The following is a 25,634-nucleotide window of genomic DNA, read 5'->3' on the forward strand; positions in this document are numbered from 1 at the left end:
TTTCTTGCCAAAACCAGACCTACTCGTCACAACATTAAGTGCGAAGGTCGCGTGCTGCTGTCCGGAACACCTTATTGTTAACTGTCGAAGACCACTATCTATAACTCGAAGCTGTCGAAGACTTTATAAGAAAGGTCAAACTTCGTAACGTGGCGAAATTTAGGATTTTTGATTTGTCGGAAAAGCACGTGCATTGCTAGATGACGTCACAAAAACTGACGTCACTTGTACGTTGTCACCGTGAAATATTTTGTATCTTTTTCTTTTGTCAGAATTTCAAATTTAGCAAAAAAAGAAGCATCAGCTTTTTTTTTGATTTTAGCAAAAAACGAACAGTGATACGACTCTTAACGGCCACGAATGGACAATTATTATTAATCTTTCGGTTATTTATGGAAATGACACGTCTAGTGCGCAACCCGCGGTTCTCAGTTCAAGCATCCTACGCAAATAAAGAACTTGTGCCCTCCATCATAACAAACCCTTACCTTGGTTCAGTGGGTCCATCAGACCCCGGTGTTTCCCCTTGACCTCCCTGACCCTGACCTCACTCCGGCACCAGTCCGGAACCACCAGGGCGCCCAGGTTGGCCGACCAGGCCACCAGCAACAACAGGAAGCCCATCAGCTGGGCACTCGTCACGCCTGAGTAACGACCCATCGCTCTGTGACGTCAACAATAATGACGTCACTCCTATTTGACAAATGATGACGTCACACTTTTATGAACAATGATCACGTCACTATTATTGAAGCAATCCTGGAATCACCTTTAAATATTGGACGTTTGACAACTTTTTTAAAATTAAATTTGCAGGTGTGAAATGTTCTGCTGTAATTTTTAGGCAAAGCATGTGACATTGGTAAATGACGTCACACACGCTGACGTCACTCTTCGTGACGTAACGTTGTCACCGTGAAATAATAATAATTTACTATTTGTTAGTTATATTAAGCAAAATTATTAACTTCAATATTAAAATTAAAAACGGGCCTTTTTTCACTGACGTCATTATTTTTGACGTCATCTCAATTTGGTAATCCATTTTACACTTCTCTAACGTAAAATAAATTAATGGTAACGCACAGGTTTAAAACGAAGTTTTTTACGATTGGTAGAAGCCAAAGTTAAGAACTGTTGAACAGGGAAAATTGCTCCTGGAGCCTGCGATAATCTGATTCATGACTTTGCAAACATAACTGGCACAAACTACCAAGATCTAACATTCCTGGTTACTTTTTAACACCAAACTACTACAGTCAGAGTAAAACTGCTCTCCATTTGGAAGTTTAAACAATAAATTTTCAAGAAGTATCCAAGATACTCGTTCTACCAGCCACTCTGAACTAAATGACTTTCATTGTATTTTTTCAGAAAATACTATTTTTTTCTTAACGCCACTCTTTATTTGCGGCAGATCTACTTTTTCTAGATCTTAAAAAACAAACAGTGACTATTAAAATAACCTGCTGTTCTCTATCAGTACTTTAAACTCGGAATATGATGTTTTTTATATTATTATTTAACTAACTTAAGGAAATATCTATTGAATACTTGTGTATATACTTCAAATTGAATGGCAAACAGGTTGGATTGATATACACTACGGTCTTTCACTGCATCCTGGAAGAAACAATTGTAATTTTCTTTGTAAGTTTGTACGGCCTTCTAATTCACGAGGTTCCAAAAATAAATCTAACTATCTAACAAATTACTAAACGTTAAAATAACCAATATTTCACAAAACGAGCTATTTACCAATGAAATTCGGACATAGAATGCCACGGTAAACGCATTTACCTAACAACCGCCACATTTCGTTGATGACAAATGCTAAACGGGCGCCTGAAACAATCAGTAACGATTGTGGGATTATTGAGCCATTAGGAAAAGTAATTTCTTGCTGCTCCAGAGGATTATCGATTCTCGCAAACATAAAGACCTTACAGGCAAAAAAGCCTAATTAACCACCAATTAATATTGATTTCTCACTCTCTCCGCCATTTTAAAGGTGAATTTGTTTTAATTTCGAAGTTGTTGACAGTTTTATAAACAGTATCAAAAATATCCGACCAAAACAGCCAAAAACAATAAATAATTGTCTTTATAATGTTAGGAGTTGTTTTAGAATTTGCCAAGCTGCCTTAAAAAATGTTTTTTATTGGCGACACATTAACAACTTTTTTGTGAAAGTAAATGACAATTGACTGTGGAAATACAAAGAATACGATTAAAACAAAACAAAATATAAGTACGCCAAGTTTACAAACTACTTAACCAAGTATTTGTATTTTGGTCAAAATGAACCGAAGACTTTTGAGCAAATGGTTTGACTTGGTTTTAAGTCATTGTGTCGAAAGACTTGGGTTGAAATACGTGTACACAATAAATATCTTTTAATAAAATTATTATATTTATTGAATTCATACCAGCGCACATTGAAAGTTTATTAACAGTCATAATATGATGAGAGGAAAAACATTATTTTTAACTAGCTCACCCAAGTTGACTTAGTAGGAAAAAAGGTAATTTTTTTTACCTTGTTTTAATACCTCCCTATGTTTTAACGTTAACACGTGCTGTGTCATTATGTAGGCTACCCACTAGAAAAACGCCTTGAGTCAGTCCTGCACAACTTCTAATAGTACAAGTTTACTAACAAGGAACACTATTTCTCATGGGCCGCCTTCTAACGTTTGTAGAACCATTGCAACCCATGGAATGCGAAATATTTAACGATTACATTATGTTATCAATATAAAACTACCTGCCTAAAAGTTTACCTTCGAAAAAACTTAAAATCAATATCGTTTAATTGAGTTAATGCTCAACCCATGTCAGAACCTGTTTAAAATCGAAGTAATAAATCGGAAATTATCATTTATCATTATTACGAGATTTCAGTAATTTTTTTAATTTCTTTAAATTTCGAAATTTCCGATTTCCAAGATTTACAACGCTGGGATCGTCATATTACCAATATTACAAAGTAGGTTACTGTAGTTGTGTATGTCGTATCGGCACTTAGATGGATTTTTGTGCAGTTTGAATTTAAATCCCATAGCAACATGGAAAACTTTAAAAGCAGTGGTTTTACAACTCAACGGTAAGAGAGATATTTTAAATTATTTGTATTGCAAATTTTTGCGTTATTAATAAGTTCTTCGATGCAATATTTTCATTGTTTTGCGGAGCATTATTTATCAATTAAAATCGCTTCAATTTTCTGCAGAAGTATCACGAAGCTATTCTTTGGCTTGAAATGGCTAAACTTCTTGTTTAAAACAGTTGATCTTTAAATCTTTGAGCAGATAAACTAAAGTTTTATGCAGAAAAACCTAAAATTGCCCAAATTTAAACAATTTTGTAAAAAATTCTAGGCTTTAGAAAGAAAACTTTCAACTGGGGAAAATTCCAATATTTAAAAGAAAAAAAAAAAAATTAAAAAAGAAAAGCTTCAAATGAAGAAACCTCGTCGTATTTATATTTTATTGTTGCGCTGCGATTCAAAAAATAAAAGTAAAAAATGGCATTTTTTCCGCAAAAGTTCCGAACTTTTACACAGTGAGCTCTTCGCAGTAAAACTCCTTCGCAAAACCGCTGTCGTCATCACCGGAAGTAGACGACGATGACGTAGTAGGACTTCCGGTCGTGAAAGTCGAGCTCGAGACCTTCCCACTCGATGACGTCACGCTATGACGACTCGATTTGGTAACGTAGGTCTGATTCTCGAACACCAGCGTGTCAACGTCCGCGAAGTTTCCCGAGTCGGCGCGAAAGCGTTCGGGAATGTTCGCGCTCCCGAGCCGAAGCCTTCCGACGTAGGGGGGCGCTAGAGTAAGGCGCAAATTCGTTTTGCGAAAAGCGTTTGTTTTTTGCTCGTAACTAGGCGACGTTATGACGTCACAAAAGTGAGGGGTTTTGTGAATGGGCCGGCAGATACGAGGGGGGAATTCCCCCAGTGCAAAGAACCCCGGTAAGTAGTTTTCCGGGTTAATTTGGAGAGAATCGCGCAAAAAGATCCCACGGTCCTGTGCGAAGTACGGTGCGCCGCTAGTAGTGGGCGATGGGGGGGCATCGATGCAGGGGGGTATTACGTCATCACGGTCTCCCAACATCATATCCTGAAGAAATTACATATAATTTAGCTTTACTTTATAAGTTTGTACGGGAACATTGGAAATGAGTCAGTAACGTATTTCTATACCCACGCCAGTCAAAATACAACTTTATACATTTTCATACGGTTCTAACCTATAGTATATTGCTATTAACAACATTAACATTTTGAGCACATTATGGATGCATAAATAGCCTTAAAATCAAGTACAAATCCAGCGTCTTATTGTATACTTTAAATTATTCGCACTCAGATTAGCGACACAATATTGATGTGTTACCTCTTTTGTATTCTGACAGCGAGTAAAAAACTCGGTCAAACTGGCGAATGAAGTTCGTTCCAGTGGACTCCACCTCCAGCACTGCAACATAACATCGTACCTGGAAATATTGAACTTTTGTTGAATTGCAAATCCCAAAGAGCTAGAACAGTGCAATGTTGTAAACGGGTCAATTTAAAACGACCTAAACTTATTTGAAAAATAACTTAAGTTTAAGTCAAGTCAAAAAACAAGTCAAGTCCCTGTCCAAGTCATCAATTGCTCGAGTCAAGGGACTTTTTACCCCTAAAATATTTTTTTTATTATTTCATTCAATAAATCCTGGCTTTAGAGAATGTTTTTTTACTAAAAAAGATCTTTGGTAACCCCGAATTTTATAATTTTTTTTTGCATGATTTTTTTTTTTAAACTACTATGTGGACGATTAAAGTAACATGTCATTAAGCAGATTGTGGCGCACATTGTTTACTAGCATTGCATTTAGTTAATAGAAAAAGATCTATATTAAATATAAAAAAATATCTCTAAATATGCAATTTAATCTACAGGTGCGATTTTTCCAACGCCTTATTTACAAGTGAACGTTAGAAATTAAACGCTATAAGATTCACATGCAAGTTTTACAAAGTGAAACAATAACGCCATTGGAAAAACACTATGGCATTTTGTTGCCTGGTGAATTATCATTGCTGCGCACAATGGATAAAACCTGCGCGTTTCTATAAAGCTTCATGCTTCCAAAGCTTATAATAAATTTCTAAGCCAAAAAGGTCGAGTAAATCAACATCATCTTGATTAAGACGTTTCAATACGAGCTTGTACCATCTTCAGTTAATGTGGCTGAAATAAGTTTAAACCTCACGTCTAAAAGGATAGTAATTTAGTTGCACCTTTATAAGTGAGGTTTGGATTGATGTAAGTAACATTAACTAAAGATAACAATAGTTCGTATCGAAACATTTTATTCAAGGTGTTCTCGATTTATATCAACTTTTTGGCTTTAAAATTTATTAAAAAGTTAATTCCAGATCCGTGCATAGTGTAGCTACCTTCCATAGCTCGTTTTACAAACAAGCAAGCGAGCAAGCCAGAAAGCCTGCTGTTAAGCTAGGCTGGGTTAGGAGAGTGAATAATCATTAGCAGGATATCGTTAATTATTGCTTGTCGAATACTACCGAAGTCAAATCAACGCAAGCCAAAGGTAATTTGATATTGCAAATCATGATTGCGGCATTAATCAAGTGTTGAAAGGGCTTCTGTGTAAGCCTGGCGCCTGCAACCAGCCAATGTAGCCCTTTGCACACTGCATTGCTGATTAGGCTGCCCTACAAAATGTGAACCTTTACCACGTGGTTAATAACATGACTTGGACAACCACATTTCTTTCAACTTTTAAAATAGAATATAGGGGTAGTAAGATTACCAAAGCCCATACAGAAGTAGGCAGCAATTTGTGAACGTTTCGAATATATATTTATTCATTTACAACATCAAAAAATAAAAAATGTTAATATTAGAAAACGTTTAAATTGATACCTACATATGTATGGGTTTTGATATTCTTACTGTAACTACAACCTCCATCATATTAAGATTTATTCGAAACATCAACAAAAAACAACCTACTTTCCTATGGGCTTTTAGATTTATTCTACGCCTAACTACAACCTCCAACTCCAAAAGGTATGGGTTTTGTTAGTAGTTCAAAGTTAGATAAGTTGTAAATTACTAAGCTTACGAATTGCAGATGGTAAACTAGAACATCATATTCTTAAACCAATTTTTAGTCATAACCTTGGTTAAAATCTTCTTATAGAATGCAAGGTGCAAAAACACGCCAATGATGTCACTTTTACACCTGTTATGCACCAATAATAGAATTATGCACCAATAATAAGTACACCTAATGAGCTAAACACGCTGTTTGGCAAAGACAGTACATATGACGGTAAAACAAAACAAAAAATCGAAAAAGGGCAAAACAGGAATGTTACTTAAAAGTAGTCATTTAAACTAAATTATAAGAATATTAAAAAATAGAGGTGACAATCCATATATTGTCTAAATGAGGCTTTTACATTGAACACATAGAAATAATATAGGGAAGCCAAGAAAGTATCATGGCGTTTCAAAACGCCTATCTGAACTATGAATGTGTTATAAATGTGTTACACAATTGCCTAAATTGGTCTTTGCATATAAATTAATAAAACAATGCCACCGAATAGTTAAAAGTACTCTGCGTTGAAACTACATCTAAACCAGGGGTTAAAAAAAAAAAAAAAATTTTTTTACCGCGGACCACTAAAATTTTTATTATTACCTCGCGTGGACCACTGTAGGCAAAAAATTTAACAATGACGTCATAATTTGGCGTCACAGTACAAATAGATTAAATAAATTTTTGCTGATTTTGGTCTAAAAATGTTGTGAAATGGAGTCTAAAAACATTCAGTGCTAAAACGTTTTATTTTTAATTAAACTATTTTTTTAATAAATTACTTTACTTAATCAATACACTAATATTTCAATTTGGCTTTCATGGACCCCCTGAGGTTAGTTCACGGAAACCAAGGGGTCCATTGACCCCAGTTTAAGAACCCCTGATCCAAACTAAAGAGGTTTTTAAAAGCCTCAAAACAAAGTTAAAACGTTACAATGTTACTTACATCTTGTTGGATGCCAGCTTAGGTCTAGGTAGCCTTCCCCCGTATGACAAGTAATCGTATAGTTGCTTGGGTGAGACCTCAGGGTAAGGCTCGTCACCTAGAGAGTAGATCTCCCACAGAAGAACGCCGAACGACCATCTGAACACAGGGAAGTTAAGAAATATCTGCACTTAGTGGTGATCAGTGTGCTTTTAAACACAATAGGAGTCTACTGATATAAGAAAACCATCTAAGCACCAGAAAGTTGACCAACATTTAGTTAGAGAGAGTGTTATTTTAAACACCAGTGTTGGAAAATAAGTTATTTTTAAATGAATTAAGTCCAAATTAAGTGATCTGTAAAATAACCAAGTCCAAACAAGTCCAGTAATAATAATTAGAGCAAGTCAACTTCAAGTCACGTTTTTGTCACAAAAGATACAAATTAATCTGTTGAAACTGGCAAAGGTGTACGATGACAAGCAATATCTCGACTAAAAAGTAACAAAAGCGCAACATATAGCAAGCAAATATTTTATGTATGACATTAAGATGAATAACCAAAGTTTACAAAAAAATCATCAATAAAAACACTCCATTTTAACCCGAGTCCGTTGTCGAAAACGACCTAAGTCAAGTCAAGTCATTTCTCAAAAAGACTTGAGTTAAGTCAAGTCATTTGAAAACTGCGACCTTAGTGCACTACTGCGCTGCCATTACAACACTGTTAAACACAGTAGGAGTTTACTTGTATTAAATTAAATATAAAAATCCAAGTATTCAACAGCTTTGCCAATTCCCGAATAGTCATAAAACATATTCGAATACCGGATCAAGAAAGTCAAATTGCCCTTTTAAAAGCAGTTGAAACGGAGCCTTGGAGAGGCTTTTAATACGCAATTGAATCATCATCAGTAAGAAGTTCTGAAGTTCACCAATTCAAACTGATGATGATAAAGTGTTTATCGATACGCCTTTTTTAAGATGATGATTTTTTTTACTCGACCTAATTGTTTTTAAGATTTATTATTAAGTTATATTACAAATCCGTGGATAGTGTACCCTCAATTTCAGTAAATAGTTTTTCTTCACTGTTAGTAGTTTATTTAGGAGGCTGTGAGATCTATCAGATCCACTTAATCACACTGAAACACCTTAAACGCAGATAAGTCCCACTCTGAATTGATGACGTAATGCTCTGAGTGGATGACGTCATACTTACACGTCAGACTCGACGGTGTACTTGTCGTGGAGTAGCGCTTCGGGGGAAGTCCACTTGGCTGGCTTCTCCTGAAAAACAAGAATATTTTTACAAAATTGACGCAAAACAGCTTTTATTGAATTCCAAATGTAAAAAAGTTATTTTTAGGTTTGTTTTGAATATTTTTTTTACAAAAAGTTCGCAGAACGCTATTAAACTTTAAAGATGAGTAATTGTATAAAACAGCAAGAAACAAGTATAAATATAACACAAATACCCTTCCAACTTTTTTCGATCTAAAATAACTTGAAATGCTCGAAATAGTGAAAGCGTTGTAAATATTTTTGAGCAATTTTAAGTGTAACAAAAAATCACAAAACGTTTATCACAATTTTTCTTATAACAAACAATTAAAAAATAATGCACTTGAATGTTAAAATGTGCATAAACAAAGCTATTAAAAGAGTTTCTTAAAATACAAGTACTCAAAAATTTACCTTATAATAAGTTTTCTAGTGTTTAAAACACTCAGGATAAAAAGAACTGCGATTCCTAATTTGTACCGTGTAACATGAGTCTTTCCCCAAACGTTTGACCTAATTAAGTCCCTCCAATGGGGACACTTCTAATTTTAACCTCTCCCTAAAAATATCCTAATCAAGCAAATCGTTAAACTGCTACTCAAGTAATTAAAAAAACAAGAGTAACAGTGACGTTAAATCCAATCTTAAAGCTGGTGCCGGTAAGGCTTCAGATTTATTCCAGTGAATTATTAACTGCATTATTGAATTAGAAAAACTATAAACGTAATTTTAACACCTAATCTCGTCAAAATAAGGATCTTTTTTTAAGACCAGATTGTAGGTTTGCCATACGCCAAGATGTTCCCGCGCAAGTTTGGTATTTCAGTTATAAACTTTGTGTAAGTTAGGAAATTTTTACTTATCCAGTTTACAGGGAAAAATTGGAATACTTTGAAGCGACGTTTTATTAGTGCAATATTAGGCCCTTTATAAAAGGTTATTCAACCAGTCATCATAATGTCCTGGGTTTTGCCTTTTCAGACTGGCGACCCTGTACCTCTGTCTTGTGGTAACTTTATCAGCCAAACGATATTCCTACTCTTTTCTATATTTCTTCCCGTGCTTGCTAATATACTTTGTATCTAGTGCCTTACCCAAAGACCGCACTGTCTCTCGCCAAGGCCAAAACTACTATATCCGCTCTATTCTGCGACCTTCCGCGATGGATTAAACTGAGAAAGCTAACAGTACAATCAGTAGTCGGCAATACATATATGATGTACTATAGCCCTATCCGGGTATCTCATGAATGTAGTCAACTCACCCATCTAGTACAAGCCCGGTAATACCGCTTCCCGTCCATTTGCTTTGAAAGTCCAAAGTCTCCAATCTTAATCACTTGATTCTTGGTCAGCAGAATGTTACGCGCCGCAAGGTCCCGATGTAAAATCTAGAAAAACGTATTTTAAATTCCTATAGTTATATAATATGTAAAATATGCGGTTAAACCTTTTAGTATGTTCAGTAGAAAAAGAGAGTGGCCCAAATAAATGATAAAAGACTCATTCTTTTATTTACATACGTTTCGGCAAGTGCTTATGCCATCCTTAGTTTATTTGGGCCACTCTTTTTCTACTGAAGATTATGAACAGATCCGTGTTTAGTGTTCCCATGTGGTATGGTTTTACAAAACATTGGTCGCGTATTCCGACGGGTGTGAGTTCGAAACTCACTTAAGTACTAGGCTTTGAATAAGTTGACAACAGTTTCAAACGCACCTTCCTCTCAGAAAGATGTTCCATCCCGAGTGACACTTGCAACGAAAACGAGAGCAGCTTCTCTGGCCCGAGGAAGTCCTGATCTTCCAGATGTGAACACTCCTGGAGGTTTTGTGTGCGAGCTTTGTGGTTGAGGAGCAAGGTTCTAAGGTTGCCTCCCTCAGCTAGCTCAAGCAACAGAAGTGGGGCTTGCTGGTGAGAACAACTGTTTCTCTGCGGGTAAGTTAAGTAGTGTTTATGTCGCTGTTCGTAATAAATGATCATACTTTTATAGATAAAACTGTATTGCCATTTCTACCAGGGCTGGGTTAAAAATGGCTTAAAGCCCGACTCAAGCAGAAAAAATACACCCGAGTCGGACTCCGATTAAATGAGCGATTTCGTCGAGTCCTGAGTCTGGCTCCGACTCTACAGTCTGTACTTCACCAATTCAAGAAACTAAAATACGGTGGGTATGTAGCAATCCACTCATTAGGGTTGTCATACAAATCTTCCATCAAAAGTACATGATTGGAAATTATCTACTAAAATTTAAGTTGTGTTCAGTGCCACTGGTAATATTAATTATCATACTTTAGTAGATTCAATTATGTGGCCATTTCTACCAAGGCTGGGGAGTCGGTTAAAAATGGGCCAAAAATGATCAGAGGCCGACAACCGAGTAAACATGATTGTTACGTCAGTTAGACATACAATCAGGCGTTGCAATTTTTTATTTCTTATTCTTTCAAATTCAACTATGTATAACTATATGAACTATGAGTCCTTAAATAATGAAATATATATTCTGTAGTAACAGATAGAAATTTCAAAACACACTTTGATGTATTTTTAGAAAACTTTCACGTATTTATAAGAAGCTCTGTGAACCAATAAAAATTCCACCTGGACCAATTTAAAACCAATGAGTAGGCGAACACATTGTACAAAAAGTGAACAAATTTTGAAACCAGTTAATATGCACCATTTTGTTGGCCTAAACTGCATGGTTTGTTAATCGTTTACATTGATTGCAGAAATCAAAGAAAGAGTTTGTTAAATGCTCTGTTTTAAGTAGGATTTTGTACGAAATATTTTTCTTGAAAGCCAAAATTTTCTGTAAAATTTTAAAACATTATGAAATGTTCCATGTTTTTATGCCGTCCAAAATATTTTCATATTTCGAACTGAACGTTGTTAAAGCGATGATAAACTAGTTCGACGCGGCTGGATGTTGTTGGTTGGAGGAAAAGGTCAAAAGTTGTTCGAGTTCATTACAGAGGTTTCTGACATTTACGCAAACAATTTGCTTGAACACGTCGGTAACACACTGTGACGTAAATGCACCTTCTGGAAACTACGCACATCAAGCGCAATGTACGTAATATCTAAGTGGTGTTTTTGAGTTTTAAGCAGATTCACATTTTTCAGCTGAAAAGCGAAATCGCGGTTTTCAGTTGTGCACCAAAATGTATTTTTTGGGAAATTCAAGTTTTTGTTTGGCGCAAATGCTTAAGCTAGGTAGCTTATTCAGGTAAGTGGGTGTCACAATTAGACTTCTGTGTACACTAGTGGTGAAACTAAGCCTGGGTTGTCTGGAATGGTGTCCCTCTAAAGGTTTTCTCTCTTTTTTTGTTTACCAAATGCCTTTAAACAGGCCATCCCGCTATTTCCTTGAATGTATTTAAGCAATGATTTCAGTCGCATATTGATGATCTCCATCGAACGACAAACTTAGGTTTTCTAAGGTTGTTTTTTATGACGTAACATTGCGACGTCATCTCTTAACATTTTTGAGCGTTTCGCTGAGAATATTATTCCGCTTTTTTCCAGTTAATTTAAACTAAGTTCTTTTCATTAGCTTCGCCTCTGGACATATAAAAGTATTAAAACGTTGTCAGATAAAGTATGCCGAACATTAAAGCCAAAAAGATCGAGTAAATCGACATCATCTATCAGAGCTTCCTAATCAAGTTAATGTCGATTTATTCAAACTGGTGGCTTTAAAATTCATTATCAACTACATTACCGGTACGTGCATAGTGCATAGTGCACCGAAGTATTCCGAACAATATAAAAACAACAGCAAAGTGAAAATCTCAGACAAAAAACGAACTTTCTATTGTTAAAGATAATAATCTGACCATTTTAACTCATCCTCGCCTCTGGACATTTAAAAATACCGAAACGTTTCGTAAAATAAAGTATTCAGAACAACATAAAACAACAAAAAGTGCAAACCTCTGACAAAACGTCGATCAGACAAGTTCCAACCAACGAGATCACATTGTCGTGGTATTCTGCCTTGATCAATGTTTTAGCTTCTTCAACAAAAGCCATGAAGTCCCCTGCTCGAAATCCATCTGGGAACAATATTTAGGGGGAGGCTTGCGTTAAGTTGGATTAGTGTTTCTTAATCTTTTTTTACAACTGTTGGGCAAAGCGAGTTCCAATGTTTTTAGTTGTACCTATATTTCTTTTGCAATGCTTGCGAGTTTTTTTTTATAGGCCTTATTGTTGCTTTATTTTTAAGCAACTGCGAGATAAATGAGCTAAGCCGGAAAAAAACATTAAACCATATATTGTTTTAACTTTACGTAAAATAAATATAAAGTGGGAAACTTTAAACTAGAAGCGATATACTATAATTAATTAGTGTTTTAATTGATCTCAATGACATCAATTGTAAAAGTCACGTTTCCGCCTTTATATTTCAAAATGTTACAAAAGACTTTTACGTTGTTTTACTGAAAGGCGCATGTATTTCTGCACTCTGCATTAAACAGAAAATACCCACGCGGAGCGTCTTTTTCTGAATACGGCTCTTTGCAAGTTTGTCCATAAAAAATGTTACAAAATGTCGAACTTATTAGCATTTTAGTAGATTTTTCGTCTCCAGAAACCACAGTTAGTCAAACATTATATCAGCAGACATACGCTATCGCTTCTCCTTTTATTTCAAAGTGTGCTTTCCAAATTTCTAACATGTTTGGAGCTAAAACAAAAAAGTTTTAAACGTCATAATAACGTAATTAGGCGCGAAAAGTTAAATAATTTAGTCGGGATTCCCGAGAATTTTTAATTTTTTAATCCCGTTTCTCGGGGGTGAAAAAATCCGTAAATAAGAGGAACTCTAATCACAACATGCTAAGTCCTAAGCGATTTTGAAATTAGCTGATTCCAGTAAACATATATTAGTGTTTTGCAACCCGTTGGATGGTACGAAATTTTGCAGAAACGTCGTGCGGATCAATGTGCCCTGTAACTGCGCGAATGCTTACAGACATAGTTAGCTTACCTCTGAGCACTTTCACTGCCACTGGTTTCTCGTTGAGCGATCCAGTTGTGAGGAAACCTTTGTAAACGTGTCCGAAGTATCCGCTCCCAAGTAAGTTGCGGCGCCAGCCGGGAACCAACCTAATAAAGTCGATATAAAAACTGTTTTTTGCTGAATTTGTGCGGCTGGAATAATTTTTTGGCTATTTTTCTTATACTCATTTTAATAAAGCTAGGCCGGAAACCAACCTGTACAGAATAAAGTTGATATGTAGCATTGGGGCCATGAAACAGTTCAAACCTATTCTATTTTCGACAAAACAACGCTAAACCTACTTTTCGTACTGATTATAATTGATTGATGAGGTTAAAGCCAGGAAGTAACCTACACATATCAAAGATGAAGTATTAAACCTATAAAAATGTCGAACTGTTACAACCGATTCTGTCCCGAGAAAACCTGCTACACCCACAGAGAACTGTTACATAACTATCCACGTTCGTAATGATTAAAAAAAAGGTACAATTTAAATTCTAAAAAACAGCAATAATAGACGATCACAACTTTTACAATGTGACTATATTATAAACATTGTATTTTCAATACATTGTCTACATTGTTCAATCACACCTATAACCTAATGGGTTTCAAACTCTGTTAAGGTTACCACGTGCTATTATTATTGTCTCCACACCCCTGAAGTCAGCTTCGGCGACCTTTTAACTCACCTGTCTCGGCTGACCTCTTTGGTCTTCACAAGGTCAATGACCTCTCGCGATACGCTTGAATAACTTGTGTCCTGTACAGAGAAACAGAGATTAGCAGCAGAAATTAATAAGACGAAATTTCAATGTGTTTGAGCCATAAAAAGTTCCGGGTGGGAAATGAGATAACCACAACAGCCGTTGGACTCAAATGGAATATAGAGTGGTCTTTGAGTGAAGTAAGGCCCGCAGGAACTTTCAAGTTTTTTTAAATGAAACATAAACTTTTACGCTTTTTTCTTGTTTTAAATAACTATTTTATTAAAATCATTGCACAAGTCAACCCAATTTGCAAACTTATCAGCTTGTTAAAACAAGAATATTTACAGTTTTTTTTATAAAAGACACACTTTATAATATGGGTTCAACCCACACCTCCAGGACGTTTCTTATTCTTATGCGGTACACTGTCACAAACAATTGCCCACCCCTTCTAAAAGTCTGTTAAACATATTTAAATATTTAATTTGTAAGTTAGCTGGAAAGTTTGTGTTATATAGTAATATGTTGTTTGCTCACATGGAAGTAGTTTGTAGCTTCTTCTTTCAACTCCTCCTCGTCAATCCCATCCACGGCCACAATAAAGTCCGGATGTTGCGACCTTTCATCCTCATCAACCAAGAACATCCCGTTTCCAAGATGCTGGAGTTTTTTCTACATTAAAATAAAATGTAGAAAGGCCGTTTACACTACAGCTGCACTGAGCTGAGCTGGACATGAAATTGCGTGTGTACTACTAACAAGGCAAAATAACTTTAACGCTTCGATGCCAGTCGAGCAAAGCGTGAAAATCGCTCCAAAGCTTCTTTTTTCAGCAGCACGGGGCTTGAGTTTAGCAAAGCGTGAAACGCTCGCCACAATAGAATTTAAATGCAAATTACGCTTTGCTCAGCTCAGCGCAGCTTTAGTGTAAACGGGACTTAATTTGCAAACTTTGACTGTTTAAATTTTGATGATAAATTTATCTTTGCTTGCAGTTGTTTGTAAATAAAAGTTTCCTTTTTTTTAAATTCAACTTTTTAATCATAAACCTTTTTTTTCACTGAAATAAAAAAAATCAATACTTGCATATTCTTATGGAAATTAACATTTTGTAAATATAAGAAAAACAAATTTTAACGGGATTTTATATCACCAATGAACGTTTTTGCAGTAGTTTAGCAACCAATGATAATATACCTAGTAAAGTATAGGCTACGAACATGGTTTAAACAATTAGCGTTTAGCCACCAACAAGAAAAGTTAGAAAAGTTAGGCTAATCTATTTAAACAGACAAGATGTAATTCTTGCCCTTAGTTTACAAAAAGTTAAAATGTACCATGTTTCTCCCAAATACTAAAATAATTAAAACTAAGCAATACAAGTTTACCTTCATTTTCATAAACATCCACTTATTTATGCCAATAATTAATTAAAGTCAAATTATTTAGGTTATGTATATTATGCTTTTTTGTTAGAAAAATAATCATTTTTTTACCTTTCTCTTGATCGAGATAGCTCTGCAAAATCCGATGAGGGAAAGGGTCGTTGCGAACGCAAGGGCGGGAATTAAGGTCACGTGCCAAGCTCTGAAACCCAAGGCTACAATCTTTTCACTTTAAATCGAAAATAACCGATTTGTTGCAGAGCTTATTATAACCGCAGTGTGAAACGTTACGTGGCTGAAAAAATTACAAAACTACCAACACTGTGAGTCTCCATGCACAAGAAAAGAACGAAACAGGCTTGTGCAACTAACCAGATAATTGTAGCTGCCACATTAATGATTAGGGCGAAATGCGGTACTTTCTAATTCTAAACTAACTGTATGTCTCGTGTGGAATTTTAGTTCTAAAAATTCTGCATAGCCAACCGCATTTTCATCGGAAGAAGAAAATGAATTAATGTTTACAGTAGCATTTTCACTATAAACCCGAATTGAATTTACCGAAAAGCATAGACTACGCCAAAGTTTGCCAAGATTAGCACATATTTGTCATCCACAATTGCCATTTAAACAAAATTGACTGCTTATAAGTAAGTGGATAAGTGAATAAGTAAATAAGTAAATAGGTAAGTAGGTATTGTTTATTTTCTGTTCGCGATAAAATTAAAATACACAAATCATAACAAGAAACAGATTCATACGCGATACGGCCTTACTTAAATTTAACTTTTTTTAGTTATTTCAAATTTTATTCTAATTAAAAATTCTGCCATATATCTAATTATTTAAGTCTGGTACAGAAAGTATGAGTTTAGTGTCGGAATGTTGCAGGTAGCAGGTAATAACAACTAAATGTTCTAACCATGTTTGCTGGTTTCTGGTTCTGGTCCATCGATGACGAAAGTTTGGTTGAATCCACCCAGGGGATTCCCCACAGAACACGTGTAGGTTGCTGCTTCGCAAGGAACTGAAGTCTGTTGAGTGAAAGAAAATTAAGTGTTTTAAATACAAAGTACTTTAAATGGATGAGGAGACCATTCGAAGAAGTCTGTTGAGCGAACAAGAATTGCTGTTTTTGAAACAAAGTAGCCTACTTCAAGTAAATTAAGCGACCATTTGTATTTATGGCGTAACTTGTGACGTAACGCTTTAAAGCAACTTGTGACGTCACGCTTTGACGTAACTTGTGACGTCATCCTAGAACATTTTTTCTCATACCCTTCAAACCAACATCCTAAATCCGCGGTCTGATTTGGTTTAAAATCTCGGTCTGAAGCTGTTTAAGATAAAGTATTACAAAGTTTTTACCCCAAACCCAAGCAAAAAAGCGAATATAATGAAGTGAAGCAACCGTGCCATCTCAATTAACTTCTTTGTTATTTCTGATTGCCTTTTTTTCAGAAAAAGGTAAATCTATAAAAAAGATAACTGAAAGTCCAAAATCTAAAGAAAGTTTTAGCTAAATAAGCTAAAAAATAACCTTTGTTCAAATAGACCAGATTTTCTGATCTGGCCATATTAATCACTTCATTTTCTATCGGATTTGGCAGCCGTACTATTTAACCAAAATATCGAGTATAACAGCAACGTACAAAATACCTGACATTTCAAATTAAAACTGTAAAATTTGGAACACAATACACGGATTTTTTTAGGAGTTTCAATAAAAATATCAAAGCCATAATATTCGATAAAATCGACATTTTGCAATTTACAGACGATTCATTATGTTTTATCGTTTTCATCTTCACTTGATTTTTAAACTGATGATTGCATGAGGTATTGCTGAATCGTCTGTAAATTGCGAAATGTCGATTTTATCGAATATTATGGCTTTAATATTTTTGTTAAAAGTGTAAAATGATTTCCAGAAACATAGAAGTTTAGGAGGGAATCGAACCAAGAACAAGTATTTTAATGATAGAGAAAAAAACATCAATTGCCTAGAGGGATTTGACCCAGCAACCCTCGGATTTCACGACCAACTTACCTCCTTCTCATTTATCCGACCTTCCATCGCCCTCCCGTTGCCCCAGGTTACATTGACGTCATCAATACCTGACCAGAAGTAGTCACATGACAAGTTGACCCTCTTTGTTCGGTTGCTACCACAGCTGACGGTGGTTGCTAGGGACAGCGAGCTCAGGTCGTCGAAAATGAACTTCTTCACAGGGGGACTCACCGAAGCTGAAAATATATTTGCTTTGAATATTTATCCGTCAAAGTTATTGCAGGACCAATTGAGACACTGATATAAAAGTAATTACTCTAGATAGCTAATTCAAAGAAGGAGAAAAAAATGCTAATTTTAATATGAGAGAAAATATTAACGGTCAACAATATATACATATGCATATATCAAAAAGCAGATTTTTGAGCAAATAAATCATTTATTTGTTGATCTTTTTTACTTTTATTTTTTTATTTTTTTGACGTATTCAAAATATGGAATCCAACGCGAATTCGTTACCATGAGAGCCAAAATACGAAAATTCAAAATTTAATGTAAAACAGCTATTTAAAAAAAATAATAACTAATCTCTTGATTCTCTTAAGTTTTTTTCTTGAATTTCCATTTTTGCAGAAAGCTGACAATAATCTCTTACCCGAATTTGTGACCATGAGTGCAAATATCCTTTGCGCCACAATCTTCCCTGTATCGTTCCGCATCACTTGGCATGAGAAGAGTCCGCTATCTTCCATCCTCAACCTCCGGATGCTGAGTTGAGATCCAACGAGGATCGGTCTCTTCTGACATCCCGATAACTTGAACCTTCTGAACTGTGGATCGAACAACGAGTCAAGACTTTCGGTTAGCTTGGTTGGATATTTAAGCTCATGTCGACTCATTTTCATGCCGTCTCCACCGACAACAGGGGACGTGGGCGTTGTTTTGTAGAATGTGCGCACAATTTTAAATGCCTTGAGTTAGAGTTAGAGTTAGAGTTGGAGCTGGACTTGTGCCCGCATAACCTATCTCAAAAATCAGGCACATTTTTCTTTAGAAATGTGAGCACATTTTGAAGGGTTTTTAAAATGTGCGCACATACTGAAAAATAAGCATTTAAAAAGTTAAGAGAAAAATAAGCATTTAAAAAGTAAAGAGAAAAATAAACATTTAAACAGTTTTCAGAAGAGCTTAACGCAGGGGTTCTGGTCTTTTTCTGAATAAGAAACGTTCTGTTGTATGGAAAAGGGTCGGTTTGAAAAATTACGTTAGAAAGCAAGTTGACTTAAATAACGTGTTGCTTTAGGTCCCAAAAATGTTGTAATGTGATTCTAAATACATCGACTGGTAAAGCGTTTTTTTTTAAATAAAATATTTCCAAATTAATTCCACTTTTTAAATATTACAAATATGCGTTGGTGAACCCAAGTATTTATGTCGTTTTAAAGAGATTTGCTGTGATATCAAACCTTGGATAAAAAAATCGACACTTGTGGTCACATAGCTGCTATTATACTTTAAATGTTTAAGTGTTTAAGTATATATTTGCAAATTTGTCAACTTTCCACCATAAACGTTTAACGCTGACATTTGAAGTATAATTGGAGTCAAGTCAATTTCCACTTTGGTACACAATTTTACTTTTTCTTTCAAACAATCGCAAAAACGCGCATCTCGACGACATTAATAATTAATTTCCACAAACCTTTTTCCGCTCGAAATTAATGACGCGGTCGTACTTGGTCCATCTCACCACTAGAGGGGGTGCTCGCAGGTCCCTCTCCTGAAAATCGTCGTCATATTGCAAATATCGAAGTGATTGACAGCTGAACCTGACCCTTGACCTCAGTCGAGCCTCTACAATGTATTCGGGGTTGCTCCGCCATTCCCAGAAACCACCTTCAGTAAATTCAAAGTCGTTACTGTCGTGAGCATAAACGTTTTCACCTTGCGAACCCCTATGTTTCCATAAAATAATGGCGGACCATACAGAAGTAAGTATCATTTTAAACCTTTTTTTTTTTTTCTTTTTTTTTTTTTTTTCGAAATTTCAAAATCTAATGAATAAAAATTAGGGCATAATGGCTGGAGGTTGCAGTTGGATGTAGTAAGAATATAAAACCCAATACAGAAGTAGTTATCCTTTTGTGCAGGTTTCGAACACCTCTTTATTCGTTTCCAACATAGTCGACTGGTCGTCTATAAAGGTTTATTCAAAACGTTCAAAATGATACTACTTCTGTATGGGCTTTGATATTCATTCTACGTCCAACTACAACCTCCAGCCACTATGCTCCAAAATGACAGACCTTCTATTGTTTATAACTGCGAAAATTTAAAAAATATAAAAGTATAACAGTTTCAAACATTCAGTTCATCCCTTATACTCGCTTACTGTTCACATACAAAGATTTGTTATATCAACACAATTAAATACGAAAAATTATTTCGCCAGTCTATACCAATGGTCCTTAACCTTTGGCAACCTGTCCAACCCCTATGTTATTCTACAAGCGTTCGTCGAACCCAAATTTTCGCTCAGTATTCGTTGCTTCCTCCTAGCAGCTGAAACTGGGCATATTTAAATTATAAACTTGGATTTATAAAGGTTAAATTGGCCAAACTTTCAATTTATAACGTTACATAACACCTTGGCACGCAAAAGAGATCGAATTAGCTTGAAATAACAGCATTTATGTTTCAGAGGGAGTTCTCGCCGAACCCGTGAAACAGCTGCGTTGAACCCCAAAGGTTAGATCGAACCCTGGTTAAGAACCACTGGTCTGTACAATAACAAAGGACGCCTTTAAACTATCCCACAACCAAAGTTTGAGAAACACTGCCTAGGGAATGTGGTTATCAGATCCAAATCAAGTCATTCATTTTCAAAGTGTAAACGCTGAGTCACCTTCCTCCACGACGCCATTATGACGATGCGTTCTTCTTGTGACGTCACAACGGTTTCGACGCGATTTTCGTGATTCGATCATGTTTAGGTTGAGCAAGAGCATCCAGACCTGTGCAGAAATAACTCGGTGTTATGTAACGGTGGGTTAAGCTAGATTCAAAATGAGGGGTTCGCATTATTGTCCGTACTAAATAATTTCGAATTTAATTAATATACATTAGCTTTTTCGTAATAAATACGGTATTTGTTTATTTATCGACCCACAGTAAAAGATTACCACCCTTAGTTTCAAGAGCATCCAAACCTGTAAAACCGAACACGGGTTAAGTTTAACTAAAATGTCGAAACGCTTGTAAAGTTGTTTAAATGTAACTGCATATGGAGCAAAAGACTTCGGCAATTAGTTTTGGATTTAGAATCGGATCCCGATAGCTTCAGGTTCGCCAAAAATATCCTTAAAACCCTGATATGTGTTATTTTTTTGAAGCAAACCAAGTTGTTAAAGCGAGTAATGAGTATTTATTGCGTAAGACACGAATTTTGATTAAATTCTTTGTTGGTATGCTTAGTCGCCAACAAAGAAATTTGGCAGATCAATATGTGAATATGTATTGTGGAAACGGTGGCGCGACGAAATAAATATATGACGCTTTGTTTTCTTCGCCTTAATTATTGTGAACTTAAACCTGTTCATATTAAGCGCGACTCGATAGCTTAAGTTCACAGAATCACCTAACTCCAAACCTGCAATCAAAGCATGAAACTCAGTAAGAGGTCAAGATACTTGTATGACGTCATAACACTTACGTGACGTCATTATATTTATAATAGGTCCTGATACATGTATGACGTCATGTGTGACGTAACCACTAACCCTCAATATTCGCGAGGAATGCCGTTGGACAGTTGTACTGGAAATATTTGTAGGTTTGCAAACTGTTTTGTTGGAGCCAGATTATTGTGGATGGCAGCAACAACACATTATCGCCTGATGATCTATGTGTTCAGTCGGGGAATCGTATCACTGACATTAAAACCTTGTTATAGATCGAGTTTGAGTGCGCACTTCCTGATACGCTCGCGCTAAACACATCTGGCAAACTGCTGCTGGTGCATTTGTATATAACGCAATCTTTTGCGTTCCATATTAGAACCACAGCAATGGTTTTCAAACCTATATTTTAAAAATAGTCTTGATATTAACCTTACAAAGTTAAACAAAATTCGTATTGTTAAATTGAAAGTTGACTTTTTTTTGACAATTCCTCGTACTGGCCATTTATATTCAATATGCCCTAATAAAAGGAACATTAGGATCTCTAAGTGATGGTAAAACACATTTTGGTTATTATCTTGTTTGATTAACCAAAGCTGCTGCTTGTGGATAAATGATTTTTTTCACATAAAGATATTTCAGTAGTTTTCAAATTTTTAGAGAGTCTTACGTGACAGACTACCTTACGATATTTTGGTGATTCGCTGTCCGTTGCAATAACATAACTCAGAAAGAAAAAAGCCAATACATAAATACCAATGTACCGTAAAAAAACATAATAAAAGTGATTAAAGGCCATTCTTTTAACTAAATATGGTTTCGGTTAAAGACTACAAACTTTCTACTCTCCGGCCCCGAACTAATTCTTAACCTGCAATGATTACCTAACGTTGGACCCAAATATTCAGCGAACCTAACTTTGGAATTTACTGTGTCAATCGAATTCCAATATAATACAATAGGAGGTAAGTACTAAAAGATATGTATAAATGTAATTGTTATAATGTTTGATAAATAACAAAATTTGAGTAGCGGTTGACTCTTAGATTTATTATAATGATGGGAGTTTAGATTAAACAATGTTATCTGTGTTTAAACTAAATATTGTGAATGTTTAACATTTTAGATGGTAAAACATCAAAATGTCAATATTAGTGAAACTTCAACATCAACCTGTATTTTATCAAAATATACTTTTTCGCATAATCATACACATCAGCCTAAAATATATTTTTGATTACAAAGACTTTAACCTTGACTTGTTCCAAAACGTGGGCTAGTGTCACGTGACTTGATACTGACCAATCACACGGCAGAGTTCACCCAAGGTTGTTTTGATAGTGAGATTCGGTGGGTTGTAGTAAACATTTGCCCCGCCCTAAAGTTGGTGAGCGAATTCACAGAATGTCAACATCCCAACTACAGCGCGGCAATTTATTTGGTAATCTCGTAGCGAAATCGGTGTTTATCACACTGAACAAATAAGCACCATTGGTGTATAGAGGTTGGAGGGTGTAGTAAGATGTAATAAGAACATCAAAGTCAATACAGAAGTAGGTTTTATTTTGTGAACATTTCGGATCACTCTTTATTTATTTTTATTTTGAATAATAATTTATTCGAAACGTCCAAAACGCTTTCACTTCTGTATGAGCTTTGATATTCATTCTACGTCTAACTACAATCTCCAGCCATTATTCTAAGATTTATCGAAACGTTTACAAAATGCTTCCACTTCTGTATGGGATTTGTTACTAAATCAGCGCCCGATCTAATTTATTTTAATACTGTCTGCTTGAAACCGAATACAACAATTTTTTGAAAGAAATCAACATTTTTTGCAGTTTAAATAAGTGAGAAAACACTACTAATATTTTATACGAACGCTTTCTGCAAAGTTGAAAAACACTTTATTGAGTACCGTTATATTTTTTTACTTCAATTTCAAATCTTTAGCACTACACAGTTCAATCAATCTTTGGATCATATAACTTTATTTCATTTAAAAAGATAAAACGTTTACTCTTAGATATTTATGCGCTCCCACAAACTAAATGAAAATAGTCATTGATATTGTCGGATTGTAGCACTATTGGTTCGACTTACATTTGTCGTAAAAACTCAATAATAATTAATGGCCGAAGAGGCACAATTGGTATGATGATATCCAGAAAAATGAAAATTTGAAAATTTTTAAATATATCTGACAATTTTCCTAATAAAAAAAAAAAAAAAAAAATTGGAAAAATATTTCAACAGCCATAATCGATTAGTTGAAATGTAATTTGGTAACCGTTTTGCTGATCTCCAGATCGCAAGTTTGTGTTTAATTTAAACTCAAGAAGGCGCCGTGATTTTATGTCTTTGCCCAAAATTGAAGGCCAATAAAGAGGTAGACTTTAAACCTATAAAACTGCATCTACAAATCACTCTGCACTATGTTCTAAACAAAAAAATATACGATTTATACTTTTTCTATAAAACTCTGGACAAAAATCGGTCCAAAACATACCAAATCAAACAAAAAAATATTTCAAAAGACGTGTTCCGAAAATATTTTTTTTTATTTTTTTTACGACTCACCAGCAAGAAAATGTAAAAGTTTATTCTTTCGTCGCTTGTCTTTCCATTTTTCATTCTTTTACTGTTTTGGACACATGCTCTTGTGCTTGATGTTCGACTTGCGTGGCTACTAATCCATGGTAGGGGCACGAAAACTTACGACATCACCAAATATAAGAATCCTGTCAAATATCTACATGAGCTAAAATTCTTCCTAATTTCTGCAGGAAAATCTAAACAAGACATTTTTACTGTATAATTTAAATATACTTTTAAATTTAAAAATTCTGCAAATTTGACTAGTTTAGAGTAGAGGTCCACAACTCCATTTCAACAATAGTATTTTAGTGTTTTTTAAACTCGCCCAAGAGTTAAATCCAAGCGCGCTCTGAGCATTGGTCCACGCAACCACGTGGTAGCATTTTAACTCGCTCCTGCTTTTACCTTGCCTTTTTAACGAGAAGCACACCAAACAACTTATGCGACCCGCCGCTCTTGATTTTTTTATCGCAATTTTAAAATATTCAATTGCATATCAAGAATATCAAAGCCCGTGCAGAAGTAAATATCATTTTGAACGTTTCCAATAAATATTTATTCATTTACAACATCAGAGGTATTCGAAACTTTCACAAAATGATTCCTACTTCTGTATGGGCTTTAATATTTATTCTACGTCTAACTACAACCTCTAACCATTATGCTACAAAGACAATTGAATAAATTCCACTTTTAAGGGAACCTTTATATTTTCTACGCTTATATCAGTATTTTAAAACAAGCTTGTTAAAACTTTCCTTAAAAAGGAATCACAATGTATTACTCGATGTACTCCATATTTTGCATTTTTTCTTATTATCTACTACTGTCAAAAATAATAGCTTAGTCCTGCTTTAAAGCTGAAAATCCCGCAGCGGAATGGATTGCGGTTTCGCGCGCATCCGCTGCTGCTGCTTTTGCTTTGCTGAAAGCTGCAAATGCAGGCTGATTTGCATACAAGTGTCACACCACTTCGACTTCGAGAACTTACTAAAATTTCGCCAAATTAACATCTCATTTAAGGCAGCGATTTCAAAATATGTGTGGCAAAAAATTTCAAATTTGTCGCAAATTTAGAATGTTTAATTTTGTAAAAAAGTATTCGCATTACAAAAATATGCAATATGCAAGCAAGCCTGGGAAACTTGGATGTTTAATATTCACTAGAGATAAACAAATAATATGAAAAACAAATATATGATCTTTTGTATAAAATGTGCGGTGCTTGTTTTGGTTTTTCATCTCCGCAAGCTAAATAAGTTTGAGAACCACTACTTTAAAGCGGGGTATTTTAAGACAAGTCTAAACTCAAAGAAACAAATTCTATTTTCCTTGTACGTTTCAAATAAACAATACGACGATTTATGCTAATAAAAACTTTCAGGTCTTAGTTGAAATCTTTGAACTTATTGCTTTATTCTTAATTTAACTGGACGAAGATATTTTGACACAAACCAAGTGTAATCTGTTTTAACTAATCAGCTGAAGCGTTGGTTTGAATTTAACCAAAGTATTGGATAATTATGAACCTTAAATATTTGTTCATATTTTTCATCATTAAACGAGAGAGGTCGATTCATAAGGCAAATATACTTCATGACCTTGATTTTCGGACGAACTAAAAACTACAAATTAACATTGTTAGAATTATTTCTAGCGTTTAACGTACACGCTTACATAAAACACCTTAAAATAGGTAAAACATATATTGTTTTAGACCTTGTTGACTGGTTGTTGTTCGAAGCGGTGCGATTCTCAAGCTATTATAAAAATTTAGAACTTTTATCGTCAGCATTATGTGTTCTGTTGGAGGGCAAGATTCTGTTGTGGAAACACATACTAAGGAATTATACCTTTTACACTTCGAAACTTAGTCCTAGCGTTGAAAGTTCACAGCTAAAAAAA

The 25,634-nt window shown here is 35.1% G+C and overlaps 1 protein-coding gene across 1 annotated transcript; it reads right to left on the reverse strand.

The window, feature by feature from the left end:
• Nucleotides 1-3,557: 3,557 nt before the first annotated feature.
• On the reverse strand, nucleotides 3,558-23,807 carry LOC146158001 (fibroblast growth factor receptor homolog 2-like). Its single transcript, XM_083383622.1, has 17 exons — nucleotides 23,712-23,807; nucleotides 20,354-20,462; nucleotides 19,151-19,344; nucleotides 18,104-18,278; nucleotides 17,488-17,684; nucleotides 16,360-16,471; nucleotides 15,549-15,652; nucleotides 14,590-14,724; nucleotides 14,035-14,105; nucleotides 13,328-13,446; nucleotides 12,278-12,392; nucleotides 10,051-10,261; nucleotides 9,597-9,722; nucleotides 8,271-8,338; nucleotides 7,070-7,207; nucleotides 4,401-4,500; nucleotides 3,558-4,124 (listed from the first exon to the last, which is right to left on the reverse strand). Exons 1-17 carry the CDS (start codon nucleotides 23,763-23,765, stop codon nucleotides 3,558-3,560), a joined length of 2,595 nt encoding a protein of 864 aa, XP_083239748.1. The 5' UTR covers nucleotides 23,766-23,807.
• Nucleotides 23,808-25,634: the final 1,827 nt, after the last annotated feature.

Source organism: Ascidiella aspersa, chromosome 3 (genome assembly GCF_963924565.1).
Source record: "Ascidiella aspersa chromosome 3, kaAscAspe10.2, whole genome shotgun sequence".
Classification (NCBI taxonomy): Eukaryota; Metazoa; Chordata; class Ascidiacea; order Phlebobranchia; family Ascidiidae; genus Ascidiella; species Ascidiella aspersa.

Excerpts from the sequence above, each read along its gene's own strand:
- LOC146158001 (XM_083383622.1), bottom strand. The coding sequence starts at position 23,765 with ATGAAAAATGGAAAGACAAGCGACGAAAGAATAAACTTTTACATTTTC. Across the intron at positions 19,345-20,353 it reads TAATGGCGTCGTGGAGGAAG|GTGGTTTCTGGGAATGGCGG; the intron begins GTGACTCAGCGT and ends AATTTACTGAAG. Across the intron at positions 14,725-15,548 it reads CTATCTCGATCAAGAGAAAG|AAAAAACTCCAGCATCTTGG; the intron begins GTAAAAAAATGA and ends ATTTTAATGTAG.